We start from the raw sequence: 27,772 nt of genomic DNA, 5'->3' as shown, positions 1-27,772 counted from the left end.
GGAAAAGGAGGGAGTGACTGGCATACAGACATTGAGGAGACAACTAACTGGTTCCCCATTAATCACGCCATCCCTTCACATGGTTTAGGAATAGTTAGACACATTCCCATCAGAAGACAATGTTCCATTCTGTCCTCCTCCCCTTCTGATATTCTGCATAGCACCACATGGTTTAACAGATACATTCACATATGAAGACAAGCCTGACCTCTCCCCTCTCTGGGCCCCAAGTGACTGAGCCCTAGCTGAGAATGGATAACTGCAACTGTCAACAGTATAGTCCAAAGGGAGACATTCTAATGACAAGTATCTCACATAAGCATATTATGTAAATAAAACATCTTATTTCTCTATGTTACCTAACTAATTCTGATTCAGCCCCAACAGATGTTACCCCACTCTTCCACCAAGGTACCTGCAAGTTCCCGGACATTTCTGGGCGGAATGGCCCTAACCCTCACCCGCCGACAGGTCCCAGACGTGCTCAATGGGATTGAGATCCGGGCTCTTCGCTGGCCATGGCAGAACACTGACATTCCTGTCTTGCAGGAAATCACGCACAGAACGAGCAGTATGGCTGGTGGCATTGTCATGCTGGAGGATCATGTCAGGATGAGCCTGTAGGAAGGGTACCACATGAGTGAGGAGGATGTCTTCCCTGTAACACACAGCATTGAGATTGCCTGCAATGACAACAAGCTCAGTCCGATGACGCTGTGACACACCGTCCAAGACCCTGACGGACCCTCCACCTTCAAATCGATCCCGCTCCAGAGTACAGGCCTCGATATAAAGCTCATCCCTTCAACGATAAACGCGAATCCGACCATCACCCCTGGTGAGACAAAATCGCGACTCGTCAGTGAAGAGCACTTTTTGCCAGTCCTGTCTGGTCCAGCGACGGTGGGTTTGTGCCCATAGGCAACGTGGTTGCCGGTGATGTCTGGTGAGGACCTGCCTTACAACAGGCCTACAAGCCCTCAGTCCAGCCTCTCTCAGCCTATTGAGGACAGTCTGAGCACTGATGGAGGGATTGTGCGTTCCTGGTGTAACTTGGGCAGTTGTTGTTGCCATCCTGTCCCTGTCCCGCAGGTGTGATGTTCGGATGTACCGATCCTGTGCAGGTATTGTTACACTTGGTCTGCCACTGCGAGGACGATCAGCTGTCTGTCCTGTCTCCCTGTAGCGCTGTCTTAGGCGTCTCACAGTACGGACATTGCAATTTATTGCCTTTGGCCACATCTGCAGTCCTCATGCCTCCTTGCAGCATGCCTAAGGCACGTTCACGCAGATGAGCAGGGACCCTGGGCATCTTTCTTTTGGTGTTTATCAGAGTCAGTAGAAAGGCCTCTTTAGTGTCCTAAGTTTTCATAACTGACCTTAATTGCCTACCGTCTAGGAACACAAGCATTTCACTACACCCGCAATAACATCTGCTAAATATGTGTATGTGACAGATACAATTTGAAAAGCAAACAGATAAAGGATCGGAAAACTGCACTGTCTTTGGAAAAGTTTCTTACACCAACATTAAGAAGTGAGTTATCTGGATATGGATATCTGGAGGTAGTTCTGGAATTCTAAGACATTGAGACGCGTATGTGTTCTGTTGGTTAGTCTCATGTTATCACTGAACTACTCCTGTTCTATATAGTGACATCCTGGTTTCGCTGTGACCAATTTACTCGTAACATCTCTGGATTTGTACTTGCTGCTATGCTGTATTGTTATGCAGTAACAAAACGATAACATAAGAACACACGCTTACTGCGACTATTTCTCCCTGCCATACTCTCTGACCGCAGGGTGTAATCCTACTGACAGGGATGATGCAGGCACAACACTGTGACATGGCCAAGCAGAGGAAACACCTGGTCCAGGAACTGCGCATGGAGACACAAGAAGGTATGGCAACCACCCACAGTCCACTGAGGGAATCATGACGGGCTACTGAAAAAGAAAGCCACATTGCATTTCATTAGAGAATTCGATCATCTTTGGGTTCAATCCTATTTGATTACAAAAAGTTAATATATTCCATATCTACTGGCGCATAGAAATGTCTTTTGACTTGATTGTAGTAATCAAACACATTCTTGAAGTAATCATCCTCATTGATGATCTGAAAAAGTACAACGTGCCAGTCTCAGACACTGTTACAAAGAGTGAGAGGCTAGCTACATGATTAGTGTCTGCAATTCAGTCATGCACTGTTAGAGCCAGTCAGTCATATTCTATGGAACACAGAAGACAAAACGGAACTTTGAACGTTGGCTGTAGGCCTACATGTCGGGAAAAAAAACCCGCTCCAGCTTGGGCAGTGGCTTTGTTCACAAGGTAAAGAAGTCACTACAATCAAGTTAAAAGACTGGAGGATATGGATACTTTAGTCTGTGTACATCTCTCTAGCATGGGATTGTATGTACATTTTATGACTACACCATCTACTGTATCTGCCTTTGTGTGGTCTCTTGTCTGTATCAGAGCACTTCGACCTGGGGAAAGTGATCGCCGTTCCTAAGGATGTGATGGAGGAGCTCAGCCTGCTGTCTAGTAGAGGTTCTAACAATCCACCTCAAAGGTTACTCTGGTCCTCTGAAAGAAGTTCCTCGTGTGACGTTCAATGACACTGTGATCCCCAAGGCAAGACCAGCGGCTGTCTGCCATCTCTGCCTGTCTCCCTTAGCTTAGCTGCCTCAGAAAATCACCCCATCCAACTACAGGTGCTTCAAAAGGTGAGCCCCAGCTACTGCCTCTGTAGCTGCGCTCAACACACACACACACCTTTCAGTTCAGTCTAAGAGTCTCAGTCAAAGAAAGTTCTAGGAGTCTGGTTTCCTTCTTGGCCGGCTTCTGAAACCACTATATAAAAGGTTGCTGTCTGCTTGTGAATCCAGAATGTGGCGCAGGCTCACACACCAGTCTGGGCCACTGAGTAAAGCTTATATTTTAACAAGGCAAAGTCCACACACACACAAAAAAAACTCTCAAGACCGATTTATATCTAGACACAAAGGGAAATGACTAATCAAAACTGGTCATCTGTCTTGTGTCACTCAACTTTGAGATGGTCTCTTCACACCATGCTACCATGACCCACACACTAGAGGGCTTTTGAGAAGAAAGAGGGCAAATGTAATATATGGTTATACTTACTAATTCAAATCCTGACACCCATTTATTTCTGTAAGGGCCCCAATGCCATTTAGAGGGACAGCAGATAGTGTGTGGAAATTCCCCCTGCCTGAGTTTGAGCTTCTGCAGGCCCGTGTTGAGCCTAGTCTGACCTGGGAGAGCATGTGTGACCATCCCAACTTCATCTGCACCCCCAGGGGCTGGGCCACCCAGTACTCTGATAAAATTAAGACTTCATACCGGTGACACCATGACCGCTTTAGAACTTAGATGACAAATGATTTGCCGAGGACTTATCTTTGTACTCTTCCATACATAAACTGGGAGTCCAAATAGTGGATATTTGCTGTGTTTCTTGAGAAAATGCTGTTCACTCCCTGTCTTTTTCTGCCACAACTAATGAGATCAAGAATGCCTTAAACCAGGTAATTCTTTATCAAGGACTGAGCTTGGTAACCTATGTACATAACTTTTCAAATGAAAGGATAATATTCATGACGCTAAAATGTGACAACCATACACTTCACAGTTCTATTAAAACAAAGACATTTACAATTCTACAGCGACATGGACAACTTCATCAATCTTTAGCTAATAGTGCCACCACTTGGAAGTAAATGGTCTTAACAAATGGAATTTCTGAAGACCGTTAAAGCTGTAGTACTTGATGAAATTGCCATGTCCGTTTGGGATATTACAACAAAAAAATACATGAACACTTCCCCCCCTTTGACACTGTTGCACACACGATAGAGCAGAATATGTACGGCATAAAAAAAATTGCCACGGTGCTCACCTCCATTTCATCAACAACATAAATAAATAAAGGAGCCGTTTTCCCTAATGAGGACTCCATCTTTAACGTCTGACAATTCTGCACAAAATACATGATATACAGAATAATTTTGTACAAATGGAAATAGTTTGACATTTTTTTGTATAAGAAATATTTGTACAATATGCACATTTTGCAATCATAAACCTCCCTCCTTTCAAATCTACAAGCCATCAGTTAGAACCAGGGGTTGGAAAATAAATAATTTTACGATCGTTTCGTTTTGAACAGAACCATTATTTTCTTTCATTCCGTTTACCTTTTCTGACCAGCAAAATAAAGTTCTGAACCGGTTCGAACATACAGTTCCTTCCTATTCCTTTTTAAACCTCTGAAATATACATTTTTGTTTACATTTAGCTCAACATTAAATTACTTCACCAAACAGTGCGGATAGAGCAGCTTGCTGTGGAGCGGGTAAGTGATTTAATCTGTATAGGAAAGTCGTTAAGAGCAAATAGTACTTTGCAGTAACAGCATGGTTTAATCATAATGAGAGACAAACACACACACACTGTGTGTAGGGCGTGAAATGCAACAGAACATTTGAGGGTGAGGAGAGAGAGGATGGAGGAAGCTTGCCTTGAAGCGCTGGGCATCTTGTTATGATATGCATTATCTGAATTAGGCCCACAGAATTATACTGTCGGAGGATCGGCTTCTATGGAGGACTTAGTACGTCAATGAACTTCCGAGTTGGTTTAATGTTGGACCAGATCAAACATTAGCTAAAAAGCTTGTGTGTGCAGAGCAGAACTATAATTAAAAACACATCTTACCTTTTTGTAGTTAATACATCCAATGTGAGGTGTGAACTTTCATTGAAAAAGTCAATTCATTCTTTAAATAAACATCTCTCCCTAATTTCTGAAGTATGCGTGTAACGTCATCAGTAGGCCACAGTAACCTATGCTTCAGAGGGGAGGGGCAAGTAGCCAACACACACACCCACTGGCAAAGATTTCCAGCTGGAAGGCAGACGCTGGAATAAGTTTGAGTGACAGAGAGGGCTTTGCAGAGGTGCTTCGTTGCGATTTTTTGTGGACTGTTCCGGAACACTATAGATCACGTTTTCAGTTCGGCTTCTTTTCCTCAAAAATTTTTTTTGCGGTTCTGCTCCCTGAAACGCTTCCAACCCTTGGTTAGAACATAGGTTCAAACGGAGGAAGGTTTAAGGAACCATTAAAAATGACACTGTTCAGAACTCCCTTTTCCTAACCAGCGAGACCTTGCTGGTGCACAAACAGAGGTTATCCTCTAGAACACGGATCTCACATCAGTGAAATGTGCCTACAGTTACCGTGCCTGGTTTGTTTATAGGGTGGAGTTGGTAATTTGGTAAGGAATTGGTACAAGACTAAATTAAAATGTCATTAAAAACAGCAATCACTATTAACAGTAGGGCCTAGGAGCCTCCGTGACGACTGGCGTGTGCACCCATGCGCTGTGGATCCTGGGAGGGGTAGTGGACATGGCCAGGAGGCCTCATCCCCATGGGATGGGGTATCGCCATGGGGTCCATGGAGTGGAACATTGGTGGGCCAAACCCTGTAGGGATGGAAAGACCACAAGTTATAAATCCTTAGTGCTGCTGATCTGCTTTGGGGGTTAAACAAAGTCTTATACAGATAGACGGAGTACATTAGGACTCGGGATAATAAAACACTTCTTTCAAATGTGGTCCTCTACAGGGGGGAAAGTATGGGAAAAGGTGGGAGAAGAATTCATGGGACTCTTGTTTACCTGGAGGGGGCATAGCCACGCCGGGGGGTGGGGGTAGACTGATGTTCATGACAGGGGGGGCTGAGTTGGGGCCCAGGTTGAAATAGTTGGTAGGGACATCTTCATCCACAGGTGGCAGAGGTAGCGCTGCAGGACAGAGACAGAGGGTCAGTATTGACAATCACATTATTGGAAGTGTATGGTAAAATGTGAGCGTTTTACTACTAAAAGATAAAAGTATAGCTCTCGTGTGTCCCGTGCTTCTACATCTGCATTGCTTGCTTGCTTTTTGGGGTTTTAGGCTTTTTCTCCTGGTATCTGTATAGCACTTTGTGACAACTACTAACGTTAAAAAGTCTTTATAAAATAAATGTAATTAATTGCCCTCACCTCCAGGCAGTCCAGGTACCGGCTCCAGCTTCATCCCCATCTCAGTCACCCCTTCCCTCTCCCTTCCCTCCTTCCCCCTTGCTCCCTGGGACCTGGGACAGAACACATATCAATCAATTAATGTCACACTGTGGGCATTTATACTGGGTTGAAAATGCACAGCTTTTAATATCTATGATAACAGAGCAATCAGTCAACAGACGAATGGGCACCTGCTGGCACAGCCATCTGTCACTAGTATTACAAACCACAGGTGTAAGTGTATGAGATTGTCATATCAGAGGGTGGGACTTTACCTGCCCCACTTGACGTTGAGTCTGCGACCTTTGATAATGAGCTTGTTGAAGGATTTCTCAGCAGCCAACTCTGCAGCCTGACGGGTGGCAAACTGGATGAAGGCACACTGCTGCCTCTGAACGATGGTGGTGGTCCGGATCTCCCCAAACTGGTAGAAATGGTTCCTGTTTGGAGGCACGCGGTTACAGCACGACTGCCGCACCCAACCATTGTAAACATTCAGCAAAGCACACGTGACAAAATTTCATATGCTTCATTTGGAGTAAAATGTACTACATTAATTCCCGAGCAGACACTCACCTGAGCTCTGAGTCAGTGATGGAGTCTCCGAGCCCCCCCACATACAGCGTAGTGATGGACTTGTCCTCTGGCGTATCCAGTCTAGGCATGGTGGAGGCCCTCTTCAGCAGCTTGTCAGCCACAGGGTCGTTGATACCATAGTAACGGTCCTTAATGTTCTGGTCTGCCAGGGGATCGTCAGGATCAGTTGGCTTCTCATGCCTGGAGTTCAGTAGTTCATAGTTAATGAGAGTTAAAGCAAAACATATGTCAACATCCTTGGAAACAATCTTATCTTGGACAAAGTAGATAATCAGACCTTAAGTTGACTTTTTCCATTGGCTCATAAGTCAACAGCTGCCTGATGTTTAACGTGTGTCAAGTCTCTCTTTGCACCTTTGGTTTCATGATGTTGACAGTTGCTCACCTGTAGGGACACTCTTCTCCTCTCTTACATTCTCCCTTCACCCAAAAGGAGCAGATGTGTGGTCTGTTCCTCTTGTAGTAAGGCGTGGTGCGAGCTAGCTTCAGCAGCATGTCACTAGAGCTGGGGGCCTTACCCAGGAGACCCACTGGCCGTGTACCATCAGAGTTCCCGATCTGCGGTCAGGAAAGAGCTACTGTCAAGAGGGTGCATTTTGGTTCCATTAAAACTAAAGCCCCACCGATATTGGTATTTTGGGTCTGATTACGATTCTGATTTTTGGGGAGACAACTGTTACATCTACCGAGGAAATTTTAAAAAGGCACGATTTTACACAACAAGTTCTCATAAATTGTCAACCAAAAGAGCAATTGTAGAAGACAAAGGTTTCAAATGTTGAATTTTTACATTGTGACAGTAATGACACATCATGAATGGTCACAAGTGTTCAGATCTGTTTCCGGTTCGGGTGGGATCCATGGAAACGCATGGCATTTTCATGGCTTTCTTTTGCAAATTACTTATTTCTTAAAACTTGGCAATACTAAACAAAATATTAAGGTGTGGGACATATATTGTGTGACAAGAAATAACTAGCAGGTCTATTTCGCTCCAGCAGCTAGAATTTGTCCGTCCACAATTAAACTGTGGGAAGATGGCATCTCTCAGCACCAGACAATAGAAAGAGCTGTCCGCTACTATACAAGAGATTGTTTGTGAGGAGATCACCTCTGCCCTCGACTTACAACTCAAACCCATAAATGAATTATTGGCAGTGTTCACTGCTAAAGTGGATACCTATTCAACAAGTACTCAGATGAGCATGATATTTCCTATCGGTAAAGGGCCAATATTGGCTGATAATATCGGTGAAACTATATTTTCGCCGGCCTCTAATTAAAACCAGGGTGTTCGATTTTACAGGAAACCTCATGAAGAATGAAATAATGATGAATGACCTGGCCATGAAGGTACACAACTCAGACAAGAGGACCAAAGAGCAGATATTTTTGGGTGGTACTCAAATCAGTGAGTAAACATGGTCTGGAATCTTTCCAAGGGAAAATGAGAAGGGTCAAAGGGTGCCATCTGAACCTTCTTGGCATGAACATAATGTAAGGATATTTACGAAGCAAGCCAAGTTATATGACAGAATGTAAACGTAGATCTGTCTGATAACATTAACGACACAATTAGAAGTTTACTCACGGGACTCAGATCTTAATGTTAGGAATGACCTTTTATCTTAAATAAGGGAAAATACATCACCTCTCTTTCCATGTTCTGAGTGTAGTATTCCTTGTTCACATCGGATTTTGGCACGTCGTCCTTGATTGACAGCCCAGTGTCTCGGACCTGTATTGGCAAGCCTAGACGGAATAATGCCAATTTAGACAACAGCCACCCTGAATGTGTCTGAAGTGCAATATCTCTATTTTATACCCGTACAACTATGTGTATGTTCATTCTCTGGATGGTAACAGGCATAACCTGGCCAGAGGATGAGTGTTCCAAAAACTGTCTTTGTTGACTCACCATACTCTAGATCCAGCAGGCACGTCTGACAGACATTCTTCATCTTACTGCACGTCTGGCACACCTCTGTCTTTTTGAATCGCATGCGGGTCCCAGGACACCATCGGAACACTGTGAAGGGCCTGGCACATATCTAAGCAGGACATAGCGGTAGCAGGGTGTCAGTCTGTTTAGATTGCAGTTTCATACTCTGTACTTTAGTATGGTTCTTTAACTCCAGTGTTGGAGAGCTGATGTATATGTGCAGGCTCTCTTTCCAGCCTAGCAGTAGCTCATACAAAAACATCAGCTAGACATAGATTGCACATGCAGTATCTCCTCAGAACCTAAGTTGGAGAACTCTGCTATACGAGTAAACAATGACTGATTATCCAAGTAAGAATGAATTAACTTAATTTCTTACCTTGCACTCCTTGCCATATTTCTCCTTGGTCTATCAAACAGAAACAGTGTGATACAGGGCGAGTTTTTTAAATAACCATAACTAGAAGAACATGTCAATCAAAATAACAGGTTTCAGCCATAGACATACGGTGTCATATGAAATTCAGCATAAAATTGTTAACAGTTAACTCCTACAGAACAATAACCAAAAGACAATTGATTAAACTTACCATTCGAATATAAGGATTCTCTCCAAGACATGTCTGGCAGAGAATAGGAAAGTCCTGCGCAAGGGAAGATTAGTACATTACAGTAACAAACAAAACAATTCATGTCAGCTAGCAAACTTACTAAGGTTAGCTCGAACCAATTTTTGTTCACATGTTTAACTAACTACGTAACTGTGAATGTTTTTGTTTTATTTTGCTAGCGCAACGACTTGGTAAACTAGCTAGAAACCATATATGATTTGTACTGTTATTATTGGGCGACTCCATGCCAGTTAGGTATTAGCTAACATTAGCTAGTTAAGCGAGCTCAAATGACAACACTTGCCTAGTACAACGCTACCACCGCTTATTGACACAGTCAATGTCACGGAATAACAATTACAAATGACATATTCCTTTCAAATAATTCTGATTAAATGACAATGTAATTTCAAACATACCGCGTCTTCCCAATTTTGTCTGTTGTAAATATTAGCTCCTAAAGATGTCGCCATTTTCAAAAAGTTTGCTTCCCAGCATGCAATGCAGCAAAAAGCATCTCACGTGATCAGACCAAAAACACGCACACGCGTTCACACACACGCTTTTATAAAAGTGTATAACTATTATTTCACAGTCGAAACAACGTCTTTAACAATTATTTGGATAATTTTAATGTGTGGATCATTTGGAGATAATTTTCATGTGTATTGTGAATACTTCTACCAGCATGGTTGTGCGTATATAGCTGTTGCTCATTGAGGAAAGGGGTAAAGTAATTTACCCCCAGTCTCTCACGTGGGTTTGTTTTTTTTGTTAAATTATCTGATCGGATTTCGGCAATCAGATAGGATTAAATGTTAGAATTGGGTTTTTAAAACTTTAAAAAATATATATTATTATAAGGATTTGGTAACCCAATCTGACCTTTAAACAGGATTATATGTTGTTGTTGCGTTTTTCAAAACTCAAAGAAAGTGATTAGGAAAATGTTGATGCGAAAATCTGGATTATTTTGTTTCTTACATCTGTTCTTACATCTGAAAACCAAAGGTTAATTATGTTAAATGAACTGCAGTATAGGTAGGCTATGTTGTCAGTTATTTTGAGAAGTGTCTAGTAAATGCAAGTATGTGAGTTTTATAATTATTTTATCCTTGGGTCATCCGTACCCCATGGAAGTTGACATTTTAAATTCTTAAGTAAAGGTTAGGGATATGGCTAGGCTAAGGGTTTAGGGTAGGGATTTCCCAAGGACCCCGGATAGCACTAAACATACATTTATTCATGTAGTTTAGTCATCCCTTTTTCCTATGACAGTGTAGACAAAGTAGCCTATCACAATCTGTCCAGTGGAGGGCAAAGTGTAGGCCTGTTCAAAGCACTGAAAATCCAGATTCTGTGATCTTGATATTGTGGTATCTAGATCAGAAGGATCCTATCTGATTATTTTCTGGAAAAAATGGCTAAAAAACAGCTAGATTGATCTGATCCTGAATAGCAAAAAAGACGATTACAAATACGGATCATTCTGATCCAGATAAAAAGTTTTGAAAAACTGGGCCATGACTGTGATGATTAACAGCATGGCCTGAGCAGAGGTCAAAAATACTACTATTTATCTGTAAAGTCATAAAAATAACCAGGATTAGGGATTAACACATTTATGTATTTGAGTGATTTCATAAATGCATTATAGCAGGCACAGGTGTAAAGAGGTATGTTTCTGTTGAAGAGCAATGGATCAACTCTCTCAGAAGACTTCGGATCCCTGCCCCATTCGTGTCATAAGGCATCTATATAGTATGAAACCCATGCCTTCAGAGAGAGAGGAGAGGCCGAGATGGAGCGAGTGAGAGAAGAGATAGAGATTATTGTGATTCTTATCCCATCGTGAATGTTCAGTGGAATGTGTAATTTTTGTAATTTTTAATTACAGCCTATATTCAACAAAACAACAATATAATATATATATATAAAATCCCAAACTAATGTTGCAAAGAGCCTCATCAGTTTGTTGACCCTTTGTTTTTAGGGGGGGAATCAGTCGAGGTATTGTTACGTCATCTAGCGACCATTCGCTACTCTCCGAGAAGGCGACCAGGGGTGTATTCATTGCGTATTGAAACGGAAACCGTTCACATTTTAAGAACCAAACAGAGCAAATGGAACAAAACGTTGCGAGTGCTACCTGCATTTGTCCAATATAAACTCTCGTTTTCGTTGCAAAAGCATTTTCAGTTTGAAGGTAACGGGTTCTGTTGCAAAACGTTTAACAACAGACAAAAGGTTTTGCAACAGAATCGGCTTAATGAATACTCCCAAGTAGAAGGAGTGAGGCGAGTCCACTCGTGTTTCTCTCACCCTAGGAGTAGGCTAAATCTAAACCGGGACGCCCCAATTCTGGTAAAGCTACTGCCTAAATCCGAACTTCAAGTCCAGCTTTTATACAACAAGCTTTGATCGTGTCGATGAAACAATCAAGTGGGTAAGTTAAATGGGTTTGTGTAGTAAGCGTGCTGCAGGAAACACACGCGTTCCCGGAGAACGCTACTGTACTTAATAACGTTAGCCTCTAAAAGTCTCCGCTTCTCCAAATTCGAGAAATTTGGAGAAGCTGGGAGCCCGCTACTGTAGCTACAACAACAGAGAAACGAGGACATCGTTAGTTAGATATGTGAACCTTTTAAATTGTTGTCTAAAATCGTAAATACGGTTGATCGCGACCTATATTTATAACAATAAAACAAAGAGTACACAGTGATTTATTAACCTGGTAAACTGCAATGCTAATGCATGATGATGGCTAGCTTATCTGGTAACGTTAGCTTCACACTGATTCAGCTAGCCTGCCAACTAACTAACGTTAGTTCTGCTAGCCCAGCTAAACCATGAGTTGAAAACAGCCAGCTATTTTCGGTGTACAGAATCGATCAAGCTAACTAACTAGCCAGGGAGGATAGCATTTAACGTTACAGCTTTTGTGTCCATGCACAGTTGCTGAGTGAATGTTTTTTTTTCTCCAGAAGGATCACTTTGTGATGATGAATATAAAACAACATAGTAACATGGATATCAATGTTGAATGCATCTTATTATGCCAGTGCTTAAATGTAACCATTTAAGAACCCCAGTGATGGAGCCTACTACTGCAATGCAATGCACACGTAAACAGCAACATGTCCTGTTTTGTCTACACTTGGCGCTAGCTAACGTTACTAGCTGACAATGTTGCCAAATTGTGCACACAGTTTGAGTGTTATAATAGAAGTGTAGCCAACTACAATACATTTTTGGATGGCGTGGGTAAGCTCTTTTTACATTTTTTATTTATTTAACCTTTATTTAACTAGGCAAGTCAGTTAAGAACAAATTCTTATTTACAATAACGGCATTCCCCGGCCTAACCCGGGCGGCGCCCACTATGGGACTCCCAATTACGGCTAGTTGTGATACAGCCTGGAATCGAACCAAGGTCTGTAGTGACGCTTTTAGCACTGAGATGCGGTGTCTCAGACCGCTGCGCCACTCGGGAGCCCCATTTTCTTTGCACTCATATTCTCAGAGGATCTGCAAGATGTTTTTGCCTTGGTCACCCTCCCCCTTGAAATTGTTTTAGCAGAGCAGTTCTGACCATATTGTATTCCTTTTCTGTGAAAAGTGGATTACGTTTCTAGATTCAGGCATATGCCATTTCCTATAGCAATATGCTTTGCCTACTTCTTTCTGTTCCTGTTGGTCAGTTGTCAGTGCACTGGGTCAGATTGCTTTCTGCCAAACACTTTCGGGAGTGATCACTTCATTTGGCTGTATTTTGCAATGTTTTAAACCTTAGACCACACTTTATTTGGAAATAAAATAAACCTATGTTGTTTTTTGACATATAAACATCAACAGGTTCCCTTTGCATACTTATGCATACAATGTGTTTTTCTTCATGCTGTGAGACAGACGTCAATGTGCTGCTAACAGAATACCTTCCTCCACTGTCCCTGTCCCTATACCAGGCTCCAACCAGTGATCTGCTGCTTGCGTGACCACCAACCTTGACAACTTACCAACCGTTTGAGCTATTATTCGATAGCTCCATCAGCGAGGGCTTATCATAAGTTACACTGCACATGCAGCACAGAAAATGTTCCCTCACTGTGTCAGGTTAAGCTTTCCTTTATCATGGGATTGGACTCAGTCAACCTTCCAATCCTTGGGACTCTAGTCTAAACCTCCCTCACTGAGCACTTGCTGTGCTACTCCACAGGGTGCTTCCCTCTCTCCTATAGTGGGTCACAGTCCACCACCACCACTTAGGCAAATTAATCAGAATCTGCTCATAGCCCTGTTTCTCCCCAGAATGTTGCTTTCTACCCCCCCCCCCCCCCCCCCCCCCTGGGAGATGGCTTATTTGTAGAGCGATTATGATTTGGGCTACATAAATAAAATTGCAATGCATACATTTGTTTCTGATGTTACGTAAGTCTACGCAGAAGGATGTTGACATTACATCTATTAAAATAATGTTTACTTTACGGTGCACCTGACCTGATTAGTTAGTCTCTTACATAATGGTATTTATTCAGTTTTTGACCTTTTATTTGACCGATTTATCTAAAGGTACATTTTTCAAATGGATCTCATTTAATCTATTTTATCTGTCAGAAATCTGCCTTCACTCATATCTCATGCCATAACATTAGACAATGGTACTGTTCATGCACAAATATTATGTTATTGTAAACCACTATGTGGAATTGGTATTTTACTGCATTCAACAGATGTTGGTTTCCAGTTTTTGCAGTAGCCTATGCTCTGACTCTCCTAAAACCCAAACCCCACCCTCTGCCCTCCCAAGTCCATGATGTATGCTCCCCTCTCACAAGGCACTTTGTTTGCCTGACATGAAGCACTGACATGAATGAATTGCTCGTCTTTGATGAAACACATCATTGTATGGAGAGAGTCCCAGTCGCTCTGCCAACTTTCTGCCTCTAGACTTCACTGTGATGTTAGGTTGGTGAACACATGTGCTGCTGGATGTTACAGGCCTGTGGTTGATTGGCCACAGTCATTGTACAGTAGTTAGAGCGCCCCACTAATGATGTGATCATACCTTTTCATCATGGTTACCAGGACTCATAGGCTACACTAGTTTTTCAATTTTTATCCAGGGCGAATGGAGATCGAAAATATCATTCATCTATTTCACTTATTGAGTTTAACCACGGAAACGCTTCACCTATGTAATGGATAGTAAATAATATCCAAGACTCTCCTTAAGCCACCATTAGTGACTTTTTGGCCATAAGCAATTACGTTTTGGCCTATCTTGTGGTGGTATAATCTGTGTAATGGACCTTTAGCAAAATGAAGACCAGATGTTTTTACACTATAATCTTTTAATATGTTTTATGGCCCGGACTGTAGATTTTAGTGTACTTGAGAATTATACCTCGGCTTTGAAATGCTCTTTAAAAAAAACACTTTTTGTAGGTATGATCAAGATCATCCTCCACTTGTGCAATATCCATTAGTATATTCCATTAAACTGTTACCATAGATGGTTACGTAATAATGTACTGCAGATTGATATGCCCCTCGATTAATGGCATCCAGTCCCTGCTTCCATGACCTGTCAGTGTCCGGTTGCAACTCAGCTGAGTTCTAATGTATCCCTAATTGATGGTGAAACAATCTACTTAAAGGTGCAATATGCAGAAATTGCTCCGCCATTTCCTGGCTGCAAAAATTCTAATAGTTCACCTATTTTCAGTTCACCTATTTTCAGTTTATGACAAAAGAAGCCATGTATAGTGTAAAGAATCATTGTACCATCTAAACCGCTTTCAAATATATTTTTAATTCAGCAGTATGAAGTTGATATACGAAACCGAAAGTAAAAGACGCGAAAAACGGACCTTTAGAATGGGAAGCATAGAAATAGCGCACATAGAACAGATCTGTCACTTCTTAGACTTGCTTCCAATGAGTGACATCTATAACACACATTTCTTTGTTACATTTTGCAGCTTTAAAGAACCCCTGAGGCTGTGAAGCATGACCTGGGTTGCTCATCAAGCCATCTATTGTTTGATCGTGCAGTAATATTACAAATTATTGGAAAGTATGATGAATACAAGTAAAGTACCTCCTCTCCCATTCAGATTGGCTCTGTAGAACAATAGGCTATCTGCATCAGGGTGTGTTCTACATGGTCCATGAATGAACAAAAGTAGTACCGGTAAGATGATGTACTCTAGTCAAGATATTCCACTATTGGGTCTGTAGGCCAAACTATATTTGTACACGTGCAATACTCATTGCCGCTTAACTCAATTCCATACATTCTGGCAGTACACTTCCTTACAAAGCAAAACAATTTACCAAAACAATTAAATGGCTACTACTGCCACTTGTGATGAGTGATGGTCAGGAGGAGGGTTGGTTGTCCCCGTCTGTGGCTGTTGGTAACCAGAAGTAAAGGAACCGGACCACATAATGCCTATGGCCCTGTGTGCCTGTCACTGGTCCTCTCCCCAGTCCTCATGCTGCCAGCCAGCCAGTGCCTCTCTCTCCTCCAGCTCTCATTCTGTTCGACACGGAGGAAAGAGTAATTAATCTCCAGGAGGAGCGTGCCAAATCTAGGGACTGCATAACAATTTGTCTTCTTCGCAGGGGCACTGCCAAGTTCTGCCTGGCCCAGTATCTCCCTCCACCCTCCCTGCTGGAACCGACACTGAGCAAGCTGTCACTTTGCCTCTTTGTCAACACAGGGATATTTGTGTTCAACTCACCCAAGTATCAACTCCTTCTCATTCGCGGTAGAATACATCAGCAGCTGGCCTCTTATCTCTTGGCACAGCGAGCCGCTTGACTTCATTAATAAGGTGCATGTGTTGTTCTGGAAGTGTGTGGGGTCAAAGTTCAGACAGTGAAGGATAACGATATGATGTCTAACTGCTCTGAAGTAAGGCACAGGGCAAATGATAGGCCTAGTTTGCCACAGTTTGCTTTTAGTTCAATAAAGGCCTAGCCCCCATCTGTTGTAAAACCTTCCAAGTCAGACATACTGTATTCAAAGTCCTGGTTCTGTGTTTGTCTGCGCGTGTACACGAGCCAACTAGCTGATTCTCTGTAATGACTGGGATTACTCTGTTGATCCATCATCTTAGACTAATGATTATCCAGGGGTCCTTGCTACTATTGTAAACCACACTAATGTAATTTGTTTGACAGAGATCAGTTCCTTAGGTTTACACTGCTGGGATTCTTTTGACTGGTTAAAATGGAATTAGAATTGATTGAGAGTAGCGTGATAGAACAATGGGACTCGCTGTCTGCTTGCATGTTTGGAACGCAGTTCATGGTAGTATGACAAAGAGTGACACTAAATGCTCTAAGAATGTGCTACTGTTTCATACTCGTGAGTCACTTATTCGCCTGTGGAGACTACAGTTAATGAAGTTTGTTGACAGTATGGTTCTGCTCTTTTATCCAACAGTGTTTGTGCCTGTCTGTCTTCTGATTTAGTCCTGTTTGACCCGGCAGAGCGTCAGGCATGCAGGTCCAGATTGATTTCATGAGAATAGATCAGAGAAGATTCTCACCAACAAATCTGCGCACCGAGTTAGATCTGGCTGAAAAAATGTCTCTACATTTCCTGACAGATGGGCAGCAGTTGGGAAAACATCCAATCATTTATCTCCCCCCCCCCCCTCTCATATCCACATTGCCATTGTTGTTGTCACAGCTGATGTGAACAGCGTTGTTGACTCAGTAAAGGGCCTCTGACACATGAGCCACCATGTTTCGGTGTGTGCCAAATTAGCACAGCTAGGCTAGATGGGCTGCTGTTTACTCAATTGGCCATTGCCAGCTTGCACTCACAGTTGCAACAACAATGCTCTCATAAACACACTATGTTCAATGCATGCTCTCTCAATACCAATGTACATTTTCACACTGTACGGTTTATTAAATGGCAATAGCAACAACACATACTGGCATGTCAATAGCAACAACCTGTATTTACCAGCATGTCAAATCCACTGATCTGACAAACCAGTGAGGTCTAAAATGCACATGTTAGTGTCATGGTCATTGCCCAGGCCAGCAGTGAAAATGTCACAGGAATAATGCTGAGTATGATGTTAATCTGAGTATGATCCGATAATCCAGTGGGCATGAGCCTTGCAGCTCGGCCACTGCAGGTGGTTGTATTAGCCCTGCATCTGTAATCACATGGATCCAGATAAACACGCAGCCAGTGTGAATTACATGTCTTTGACTCTGTAAATGTCGCAATACACACACACACACAGTGGCATACAATCCCCCAGGTATCAGACTGCCATTCCTTTCATTTTCAGTCAGCCATGATACAGTAGGAAATCTGCTGCTTGTTAATTTACCCTGAAGTGAGATTGGCATGATGGTACCAGTCTGCAGTAGAGCTTAGCGATGTATTTTCTGATCCAAGATGGTGTAGCAGTCGGACGTGTGTGTGTTTGTCTTTGTCTTATCCTGTGTAAATAGCCGGTCTTTTTCGTGTATATCTTAATCTCACTTTCTATCTACGAACTAAATATACTTTTCTGCAACACGCCTCACCCAATGTGGTACGGATCTGCTATATTTTTTTCCCTTGTAACTGGAACTTCCACCAGGAGCTAGCCAGCTAACTAGCTACATTGTTATCCACGGCTAGCGGTCTTCACCTTTTTCTCAGTCATCAGCCAGCCTTAGCTCGGACAATACCTGCCAGTCTGCACAGCGAGATATCAACCCAGATCATATCGGGCTGCTTCTCTTTAATACCACATCACTGGAATCCTGCCGCTCTGGATCATTACACCGGATCATCGCAGCTAGCTAGCTGCAAACGAGTGGCTACTGTTACCTAACGCCTCTGTCCCGAAGTAAACACCAGCTAGCCTTGCGCTAGCCTCGAGCTAGGCCCATATACCAGCTAATTCTAGGGCTACAATACCTCCTTTGCCAACTGGCCTGGACCCTTTATTGTTGACACGGAGCCCCGCCGATCCATCATGACTCGACTGCCGACGTGATCGCCCGATGTGGTCTCAACAGGCTATTCTGTTACGTCGCCAAAGAACCTTCTACTAGCCCCGGCCCGCTAACTTTTCTGAACGCTGTGTCCCCTGCTCGTCTAGCGTAGTAGTGACTGCCGAACGACACTCTGACTCAGCTATTGCTGCTCTTTTGACCCTATGATCACTCGGCTACACAGCTGGTGCCCCCTGGACTGTTTCAATAACACGGTACCTAATTTTGTTTACCTGTTGGCCCCAGCCTCGAACTCAGGTCCTGTATGTACCTAACTGACCCGCTCTGCCCATTCATCGCCATTTACCCGTTGTTGTCTTAGCTCTCCTGATCAACACCTGTGATTTGCTTTATGCCTCTCTCTAATGTCAATATGTCTTGTCTACTGCTGTCTTGGCTAGTTCTCATTGTTTTATTTCACTGTAGAGCCCTCAGTCCCGCTCAACATGCCTTAGATAGCTCTTTTGTCCCACCCCACACACATGCGGAGACCTCACCTGGATTAACTGGTGCCTCCAGAGACGAAACCTCTCTCATCGTCACTCAACGCCTAGGTTTACCTCCACTGTACTCACATCCTACATTATGTACATTATGCTCTGAATCTATTCTACCACGCCCAGAAATCTGCTCCTTTTATTCTCTGTTCCCAAAGCAGTGGACGACCAGTTCTCATAGCCTTTAGCCGTACCCTTATCCTACTCATCCTCTGTTCCTCTGGTGATGTAGAGGTTAACCCAGGCTCTGTAGCCCCCAGTTCCACACCTATTCCCCAGGCGCTATCATTTGTTGACTTCTGTAACCGTAAAAGCCTTGGTTTCATGCATGTTAACATTAGAAACCTCCTCCCTAAGTTTGTTTTATTCACTGCTTTAGCGCACACTGCCAACCCGGATGTCCTAGCCGTGTCTGAATCCTGGCTTAGGAAGGCCACCAAAAATCCTGGAATTTCCATCCCTATCTATAACATTTTCCAACAAGATAAAACTGCCAAAGGAGGCGGAGTTGCAATCTACTGCAGAAATAGCCTGCAGAGTTTTGTCATGCTATCCAGGTCTGTGCCCAAACAATTCGAGCTTCTACTTCTAAATCCACCTTTCCAGAAACAAGTCTCTCACCATTGCCGTTTGTTCTAGACCCCCCTCAGCCACCAGCTGTGCCCTGGACACCATATGTGAATTAATTGCCCCCCATTTATCTTCAGAGTTCATGCTGTTAGATGACCTAAACTGGGATATGCTTAACACCCCGGCCGTCCTACAATCTAAGATAGATGCCCTCAATCTCACACAAATTATCAAGGAACCTACCAGGTACAACCCTAAATCCGTAAACGCGGGCACCCTCATAGATATCATCCTGACCAACCTGCACTCTAAATACACCTCTGCTGTCTTCAACCAGGATCTCAGCGATCACTGCCTCATTGCCTGCGTCCGTAATGGGTCCGCGGTCAAACGACCACTCCTCGTCACTGTCAAACACTCCCTAAAACACTTCAGCGAGCAGGCCTTTCTAATCGACCTGGCCCGGGTATCCTGGAAGGATATTGACCTCATCCCATCAGTAGAGGATGTCTGGTTAGTCTTTAAAAGTGCTTTCCTCACCATCTTAAATAAGCATGCCCCATTCAATTTAAAAAAAACTAAGAACAGATATAGCCCTTGGTTCACTCCAGACTTGACTGCCCATGACCATCACGAAAACATATTGTGGCGTACTGCATTAGCATCAAATAGCCTCCGCGATATGCAACTTTTCAGGGAAGTTAGGAACCAATATACACAGGCAGTTAGGAAAGCAAAGGCTAGCTTTTTCAAACAGAAATTTGCATCCTGTAGCACAAACTCCAACAAGTTCTGGGACACTAAAGTCCAAGGAGAACCTCCTCACAGCTTCACACTGCACTGAGGCTAGGAAACACTGTCACCTCCGATAAATCCACGATAATTGAGAATTTCAATAAGCATTTCTCTACGGCCACCCCTACCCCGGTCAACAGCTCTGCACCCCCCACAGCAACTTGCCCAAGCCTCCCCCACTTCTTCTTCACCCAAATCCAGATCGCTGATGTTCTGAAAGAGCTGCAAAATCTGGACCCCTACAAATCAGCTGGGCTAGACAATCTGGACCCTCTCTTTCTAAAATTATCCTCCACAATTGTTGCAACCCCTATTACTAGCCTGTTCAAGCTCGTATCGTCTGAGATCCCTAAAGATTGGAAAGCTGCCGCGGTCATCCCCCTCTTCAAAGGGGGAGACACTCTAGACCCAAACTGTTACAGACCTATATCCATCCTGCCCTTCTAAAGTCTTTGAAAGCCAAGTTAACAAACAGATCACCGACCACTTCGAATCCCACCGTACCTTCTCCACTATGCAATCTGGTTTCCGAGCTGGTCATGGGTGCACCTCAGCCACGCTCAAGGTCCTAAACGATTTCATAACTGCCATCGATAAAAGACAATACTGTGCAGCCGTCTTCATCGACCCAGCCAAGGCTTTCGACTCTGTCAATCACCGCATTCTTATCGGCAGACTCCACATCCATGGTTTATCAAATGACTGCCTCGCCTGGTTCATCAACTACTTCTCAGAGTTCAGTGTGTCAAATTGGAGGGCCTGTTGTCCGGACCTCTGGCAGTCTCTATGGGAGTGCCACAGGGTTCAATTCTCGGGCGACTCTTTTCTCAATATACATCAATGATGTCGCTCTTGCTGGCGGGGTTCTCTGATCCACTTCTATGGAGACGACACCATTCTGTATACATCTGGCCCTTCTTTGGACACTGTGTTAACTAAACTCCAGACGAGCTTCAATGCCATACAACTCTCCTTCCGTGGCCTCCAACTGCTCTTAAATGCAAGTAAAACTAAATGCATGCTCTTCAACCGATCGCTTCCCTCACCTGCCCGCCCGTCTAACATCACTACTCTGGATGGTTCTGACTTAGAATATGGGGACAACTACCAATACCTAGGTGTCTGGTTAGACTGTAAACTCTCCTTCCAGACTCACATTAAGCATCTCCAATCCAAAATTAAATCTAGAATCGGCTTCCTATTTCGCCACAAAGCATCCTTCACTCATGCTGCCAAATATATCCTCGTAAAACTGACTATCCTACCGATCCTTGACTTCGGCCATGTCATTTACAAAATAGCCTCCAACACTCTACTCAGACTGCATCCAATTTGTTATCACAGTGCCATCCGTTTTGTCACCAAAGCCCCATATACTACCCACCACTGCGACCTGTATGCTCTCGTTGGCTGGCCCTCGCTTCATATTCATCGCCAAATCCACTGGCTCCAGGTCATCTATAAGTAGGCAGCGTAGCCTAGTGGTTAGAGCGTTGGACTAGTAACCAAAAGGTTGCAAGATCGAATCACCGAGCTGACACGGTACATATCTGTCGTTCTGCCCCTGAACAAGGCAGTTAACCCACTGTTCCTAGGCCGTCATTGAAAATAAGAATTTGTTCTTAACGGACTTGCCTAGTTAAATAAAGGTAAAATTAAAAAAAGTCTATGCTAGGTAAAGCCCCGCCTTATCTCAGCTCACTGGTCACCTTAGCAGCACCCATCCATAGCACTCGCTCCAGCAGGTATATTTCACTGGTCATCCCCAAAGCCAACTCCTACTTTGGCCGCCTTTCCTTCCAGTTCTCTACTGCCAATGACTGGAACGAATTGCACAACAACAACAAAAAAATTGCTGAAGTTGGAGACTTAAGTCTCCCTCACTAACTTTATGCATCAGCTGTCAGAGCAGCTTACCGATCATTGCACCTGTACACACCCCATCTGTGAATAGCCCACCCAACTACCTCATCCCCATATTGTTATTTATTTTTTGCTTCTTTGCACCCTAGTATCTCTACTTGCACATCTATCACTCCAGTGTTAATGCTAAATTGTAATTGTTTCACCACTATGGCCTATTTATTGCCTTACCTCCCTAATCTTACTCCATTTGCACACACTGTATATAGATTTTTCTATTGTGTTATTGACTGTACGTTTGTTTATCCCATGTGTAACTCTGTGTTGTTGTTTGTGTCGCGCTGCTTTGCTTTATCTTGGCCAGGTTGCTGTTGTAACTGGCCTACCTGGTTAATTAAATCAAGGTGAAATAATAAGAAATGTATTAGGTTTGTGTGATTTCAGTGTTCTATGATATTACCGTTACATTTACACCATGCTATTACCGTTACATTTACACCATGCTATCTATTCTACACACATTATGTCTCTGCAGTCCCATATTCTACTGATATGAAGTTATTGGGATTTTTGGGCCGTATCAACCAGCCTTACTCTTCAGTTTCCCCTTGTTACATCAGTCTCCCAGGCCAGGCTTCCACCTCTCTCTTGTACCAGACGATGGAACTGTCACAATGAGTGACCGCTTCAAGCTAGTTTTAGATTTATTTCAACAGTCAGGGAGATTATCTAATGGCTTTTTTTGAAACTGAATAATTTGAAAAGCATTCAGACAGCTGAAATGTTCAGTCAGACTGTAGGGCAGGTCTCTCCCAGCAGGAATAGACTCTATTCCCACATGGATGTAGAGCTGCCTCCTGTCCCCTTGTGTCTTAGGTGCAGTCAGTCACTCTATTGGTATGCAGCCCTGTCCGCGCCAGTAGATGGATTCTCCATTGAAATGGAAATTGAAAGTTGCCTTACGTAGATTGTGCGGTAAGTAGCTTTGTGTCTTAACAAGCAGCTCATCTCATCCCTAATGATGAGCCAGTCAGGCACCAATGACTTCATGGGTATTAGCTGCAGAAAGCAGATGTGGCTGAGCATGTTGTTCTGCATTCCACAGTGGTCCACTTAAATAAAATTGGAGAAAAAAAACTGAAGCGATTGTCATTCAGTTTTACAATTTTATACACCTTTCAAACTAAAGACGAAAAGCTGCCAACTTTAGCATGCTGCTTTTTGTTTTCTTTATATCTGAAAGTTATAGCCCGCAAACAAAGCCTGTACTTACGCTGAGTGTGCAAGATGTTAATAACACCTTGCTAATATTAAGTTTCACCCCCGCTTTGCCCTCAGAACAGCCTCAACTCGTCGGGCATGGACTCTACAAGGTGTCGAGAGCGTTCCACAGGGACGCTGGCCCATGTTGACGCCAATGCTTTGCACAGTTGTGTCAAGTTGGCTGGATGTCATTGGGTGGTGGGTCATTCTTAAGCGTGAAAAGCCCAGAAGCACTGCAGTTCTTATCACAAACCCGTGCGCCTGGCACCTACTAGAATACCTCGTTCACAGGAACTTAAAAATGTTGTCTTGTCCATTCCGTTCACCCTCCGAATGGCGCACACAATCCATGTCTCAATTGTCTCAAGGCTTAAATATCCTACTTTAACCAGTGTCGCCAAATGTTTTTTTTCTTTACACTCCGTGTATACTTCCGGCAACCGACCAACTTTTATTTGTCACATGAGCCGAATACAACAGGTGTAAACTTTACAGTGAAATCCTTACTGACGAGCCTTACTAACGGGGGGGTGGGTGGGGGGGGGGGGGAGGCAAATAAGAAAAAAGGAAATACACAGCACCCTCTGTAGTGCCTTGCGGTTGGATGCCAAGCAGTTGCCACACCAAGTAGTGATGCAGCTCTCAATGGTGCATCTGTAGAACCAGCTTTGGCGCGAACATTATTTTGTTGTTGGCCGACATCATCAAACTTTTCCTCAAACAGCGACTAAAACAAGCAACTTTCTAGTCAATGTTTTATCTAGCTATCAACTATCTGGCTAGCCAGCGCATATAATTACCAGGACATACAGTGGGGAGAACAAGTATTTGATACACTACCGATTTTGCAGGTTTTCCTACTTACAAAGCATGTAGAGGTCTGAAATTTTTATCATAGGTACACTTCAACTGTGAGAGACGGAATCTAAAAAAAAAAATCCAGAAAAAAATCCAGAAAATCCCATTGTATGATTTTTAAGTAATTCATTTGCATTTTATTGCATGACATAAGTATTTGATACATCAGAAAAGCAGAACTTAATATTTGGTACAGAGAAAACTTTGTTTGCAATTACAGAGATCATACGTTTCCTGTAGTTCTTGACCAGGTTTGCACACACTGCAGCAGGGATTTTGGCCCACTCCTCCATACAGACCTTCTCCAGATCCTTCAGGTTTCGGGGCTGTCGCTGGGCAAAAGGACTTTCAGCTCCCTCCAAAGATTCTCTATTGGGTTCAGGTCTGGAGACTGGCTAGGCCACTCCAGGACCTTGAGATGCTTCTTACGGAGCCACTCCTTAGTTGCCCTGGCTGTGTGTTTCGGGTCGTTGTCATGCTGGAAGACCCAGCCACGACCCATCTTCAATGCTCTTACTGAGGGAAGGAGGTTGTTGGCCAAGATCTCGCGATCCCTGGCCCCATCCATCCTCCCCTCAATACGTTGCAGTCGTCCTGTCCCCTTTGCAGAAAAGCATTCCCAAAGAATGATGTTTCCACCTCCATGCTTCACGGTTGGGATGGTGTTCTTGGGGTTGTACTTATCCTTCTTCTTCCTCCAAACAAGGCGAGTGGAGTTTAGACCAAAAAGCTCTTATTTTTGTCTCATCAGACCACATGACCTTCTCCCATTCCTCCTTTGGATCATCCAGATGGTCATTGGCAAACTTCAGGCGGACCTGGACATGCGCTGCTTGAGCAGGGGGACCTTGCGTGCGCTGCAGGATTTTCATCCATGACGGCGTAGTTGGTTACTAATGGATTTCTTTGAGACTGGTCCCAGCTCTCTTCAGGTCATTGACCAGGTCCTGCCGTGTAGTTCTGGGCTGATCCCTCACCTTCCTCATGATCATTGATGCCCCACGAGGTGAGATCTTGTATGGAGCCCCAGACCGAGGGTGATTGACCGTCATCTTGAACTTCTTCCATTTTCTAATAATTGCACCAACAGTTGTTGCCTTCTCACCAAGCTGCTTGCATATTGTCCTGTAGCCCATCCCAGCCTTGTGCAGGTCTACAATTTTATCCCTGATGTCCTTACACAGCTCTCTGGTCTTGGCCATTGTGGAGAGGTTGGAGTCTGTTTGTTTGAGTGTGTGGACAGGTGTCTTTTATACAGGTAACGCGTTCAAACAGGTGCAGTTAATACAGGTAATGAGTGGAGAACAGGAGGGCTTCTTAAAGAAAAACTAACAGGTCTGTGAGAGACGGAATTCTTACTGGTTGGTAGGTGATCAAATACTTATGTCATGCAATAAAATGCAAATTAATTACTTAAAAATCATACAATGTGATTTTCTGGATTTTTGTTTCAGAGTCCGTCTCTCACAGTTGAAGTGTACTAATGATAAAAATTACAGATCTCTACATGCTTTGTAAGTAGGAAACACTGCCGATTTTGCAGGTTATCAAATACTTGTTCTCCCCACTGTATCTGAAAACGTTTTGCGTTTAACTGGAGCCAACTTCTTATTCACCGTAACAGGGAAGTTTACACATTTTTACAAGGGAATTGTTTACAAGTATGGCCAGCTTCTCACACGTTGTTGTGAAGAAATGAAAGCAGTGCGTTCTGAGGAATTGAGCACTTGATACCGCTTGCTGTCATGTCAGGTTACCATGATAACGATTGCAACAACAGGGTCAAACTTGAATGTCTCTTGCTCAGATGCCGGGCAAAGCAATGGCTCTATAGAAGGTGAATGCCAACAAGAAAGGTAACAACGGGGCTGTTTTTGAAATGGGATCATATCAATATTGCCCAATTTTGTTTTTACAGGCAACATACCGTGAGTTAGGTATTACATAGCAATTGCTCCTCTTAGTGGAATTTAATGAAATAATTTGATTTATTCAGCCTGTGTACTTGTTCCATTCCAGTTGGTGCCCTGTGAGATTGTGTCAATGTGTTTACACAGGGCCGGGGGAAGAGTGCAGACAGAGAAAACAATGGGAGCAAGCAGAGAAAGGTCACTGCATCACACAGCGTATGCCTGGAAGAAATATACATTCCCAGACAGGGTCAAGGCCAGAATTGGCACTTTGTCGCAGTACAATTTGTTTTTCAAAATGAGTTGCTCTAACTTGCTCAGACACATAACGTGTGCTTGGATAAGTGATAATGCTCATCTCAATGCTTGCACACGACACAGATGGCTATTTCTGTCGCTTGCTTTTTTTTCTTCTGTCAGCCCAAGTGTGATATACTTGTCTCTTCCAGCCAGGCAAGCAAGCTGTTTGAGTTACGTTGCTGCTGGATGGAAGAAATTGGGTTCAAATGTCAAGAGCGGTGACAAAATGACTGACTTGTTTTTGCTTCCTTGTCTGTGTTATTTCACCCAGAGAGCTGACAAAGGTGGAGTTGTCATGGGGAGGAAACAGAGGAGAGACTAGGCTGTGGTAGGCAGCAGTTCAAGCCTCTCAGCCCCTCTAACGCCAGAGACAATTCCCCACATGATGTAATTCCACTGCTATGGCTGGCGTGGAGCCTAAGACTTTTGGTTGTACCAGAGCCCCTTCACCCTGCAACACACCCCATCTCACATGGACATCTGATTCATTTTCTTATTACTTTGTGCTGGAATGTCCTATCCAATCTTCCGTCTTCTGGGAAAGACAGATTTTGAGCTTTCTATTACAGGACATTTTTGTGTCCGTGCTCACGTTTTTCTCCCCCTCCCCTCCCCCCACCCCTCTCTCTCAGAAGTACTGTAAGAAGGGAGAGTCTAGATGAAGGGGATTCTGCTGCAGTACAGCCCCAGCCTCCTTTTTCTAGTTCATTAACATGCCTTAATTATTTCCCTTTACATCTCTGGAGACTCAAAGTTGTTGCAATCGAAAAGTTGATGTTCTGTTTTATTCCCAAAAGCAAAACATTATCAGCATGTGTTTGTGCACCGTATATGCCTAAGCAGGTGCCCTGGGCCTTTCTGCATACCCACATGCTTCCCTCAGTCTACTGTGGGAAGCATGTGTGTATATATAAATAAGCCCAGGATCTCAGCCCTGATTGTTAGCATGTTCTGTGCAGCAGAACTGCTGATTCAAGGATGGTTTTCTTTCCCTCATCTGAATTTAAGTGTCTGCCTTTGTTGCTCTAGTTTCCACTATCTTGCACCCATGGGCACATCCGATATGGAGCGACACTGGTGCTGGGTGTGTGTAATTTCTCCTGCTTTCCCTCTGTTGTCTGGTACTGCATGGGGAAGAGAGATTGAATGTGCCATCTGAAAGATACTGTATTTTCCTCATTTGCCTCTGGGCCCTCAGGTGGGAGATGAGCTCCACTTATCAGTTACAAACATGAGGCTGCTTCCTTTTGATAATGTTTTTTTTTTAAATGTTTACTTTGGAATGTAATTTGTGTTAATATTACATTACTTACTACTTAGGATGTGTTATATAAATTCAAATATGAAAACCTGTTTAAAAAAAAAAGAAGCAGACTAGCTCTCTTGTGAGAACAGGGCGATCAAGGTTGTGTGGGAGTTGTGTAATAGGCTTCGTGGCAAAGCTT

The 27,772-nt window shown here is 43.5% G+C and overlaps 2 protein-coding genes across 2 annotated transcripts in view; one reads left to right on the top strand and one right to left on the bottom strand.

Moving 5' to 3' along the window:
* Positions 1-3,547: 3,547 nt before the first annotated feature.
* On the bottom strand, positions 3,548-9,734 carry LOC120057347 (pre-mRNA-splicing factor RBM22-like). The gene is made up of 11 exons (XM_039005929.1): positions 9,673-9,734; positions 9,233-9,286; positions 9,022-9,051; positions 8,619-8,751; positions 8,352-8,452; positions 7,086-7,258; positions 6,680-6,880; positions 6,379-6,543; positions 6,083-6,174; positions 5,714-5,839; positions 3,548-5,518 (listed from the first exon to the last, which is right to left on the bottom strand). The coding sequence occupies exons 1-11, from the start codon at positions 9,724-9,726 to the stop codon at positions 5,376-5,378; spliced, it is 1,272 nt and encodes a 423-aa protein (XP_038861857.1). The 5' UTR covers positions 9,727-9,734; the 3' UTR covers positions 3,548-5,375.
* Positions 9,735-11,520: 1,786 nt separating this feature from the next.
* The window catches only part of LOC120057345 (bifunctional heparan sulfate N-deacetylase/N-sulfotransferase 1-like), a 104,728-nt gene continuing 88,476 nt past the window's right edge, over positions 11,521-27,772 (top strand). Inside the window, exon 1 of the mRNA XM_039005928.1 lies at positions 11,521-11,699. The gene's annotated coding sequence lies outside the window, so the exon portion shown is untranslated. The remainder of the gene's footprint in view (positions 11,700-27,772) is intronic.

This window comes from Salvelinus namaycush, chromosome 12 (genome assembly GCF_016432855.1).
Source record: "Salvelinus namaycush isolate Seneca chromosome 12, SaNama_1.0, whole genome shotgun sequence".
NCBI lineage: Eukaryota > Metazoa > Chordata > Actinopteri > Salmoniformes > Salmonidae > Salvelinus > Salvelinus namaycush.
This window is presented reverse-complemented; position numbering and strand designations above follow the sequence as displayed.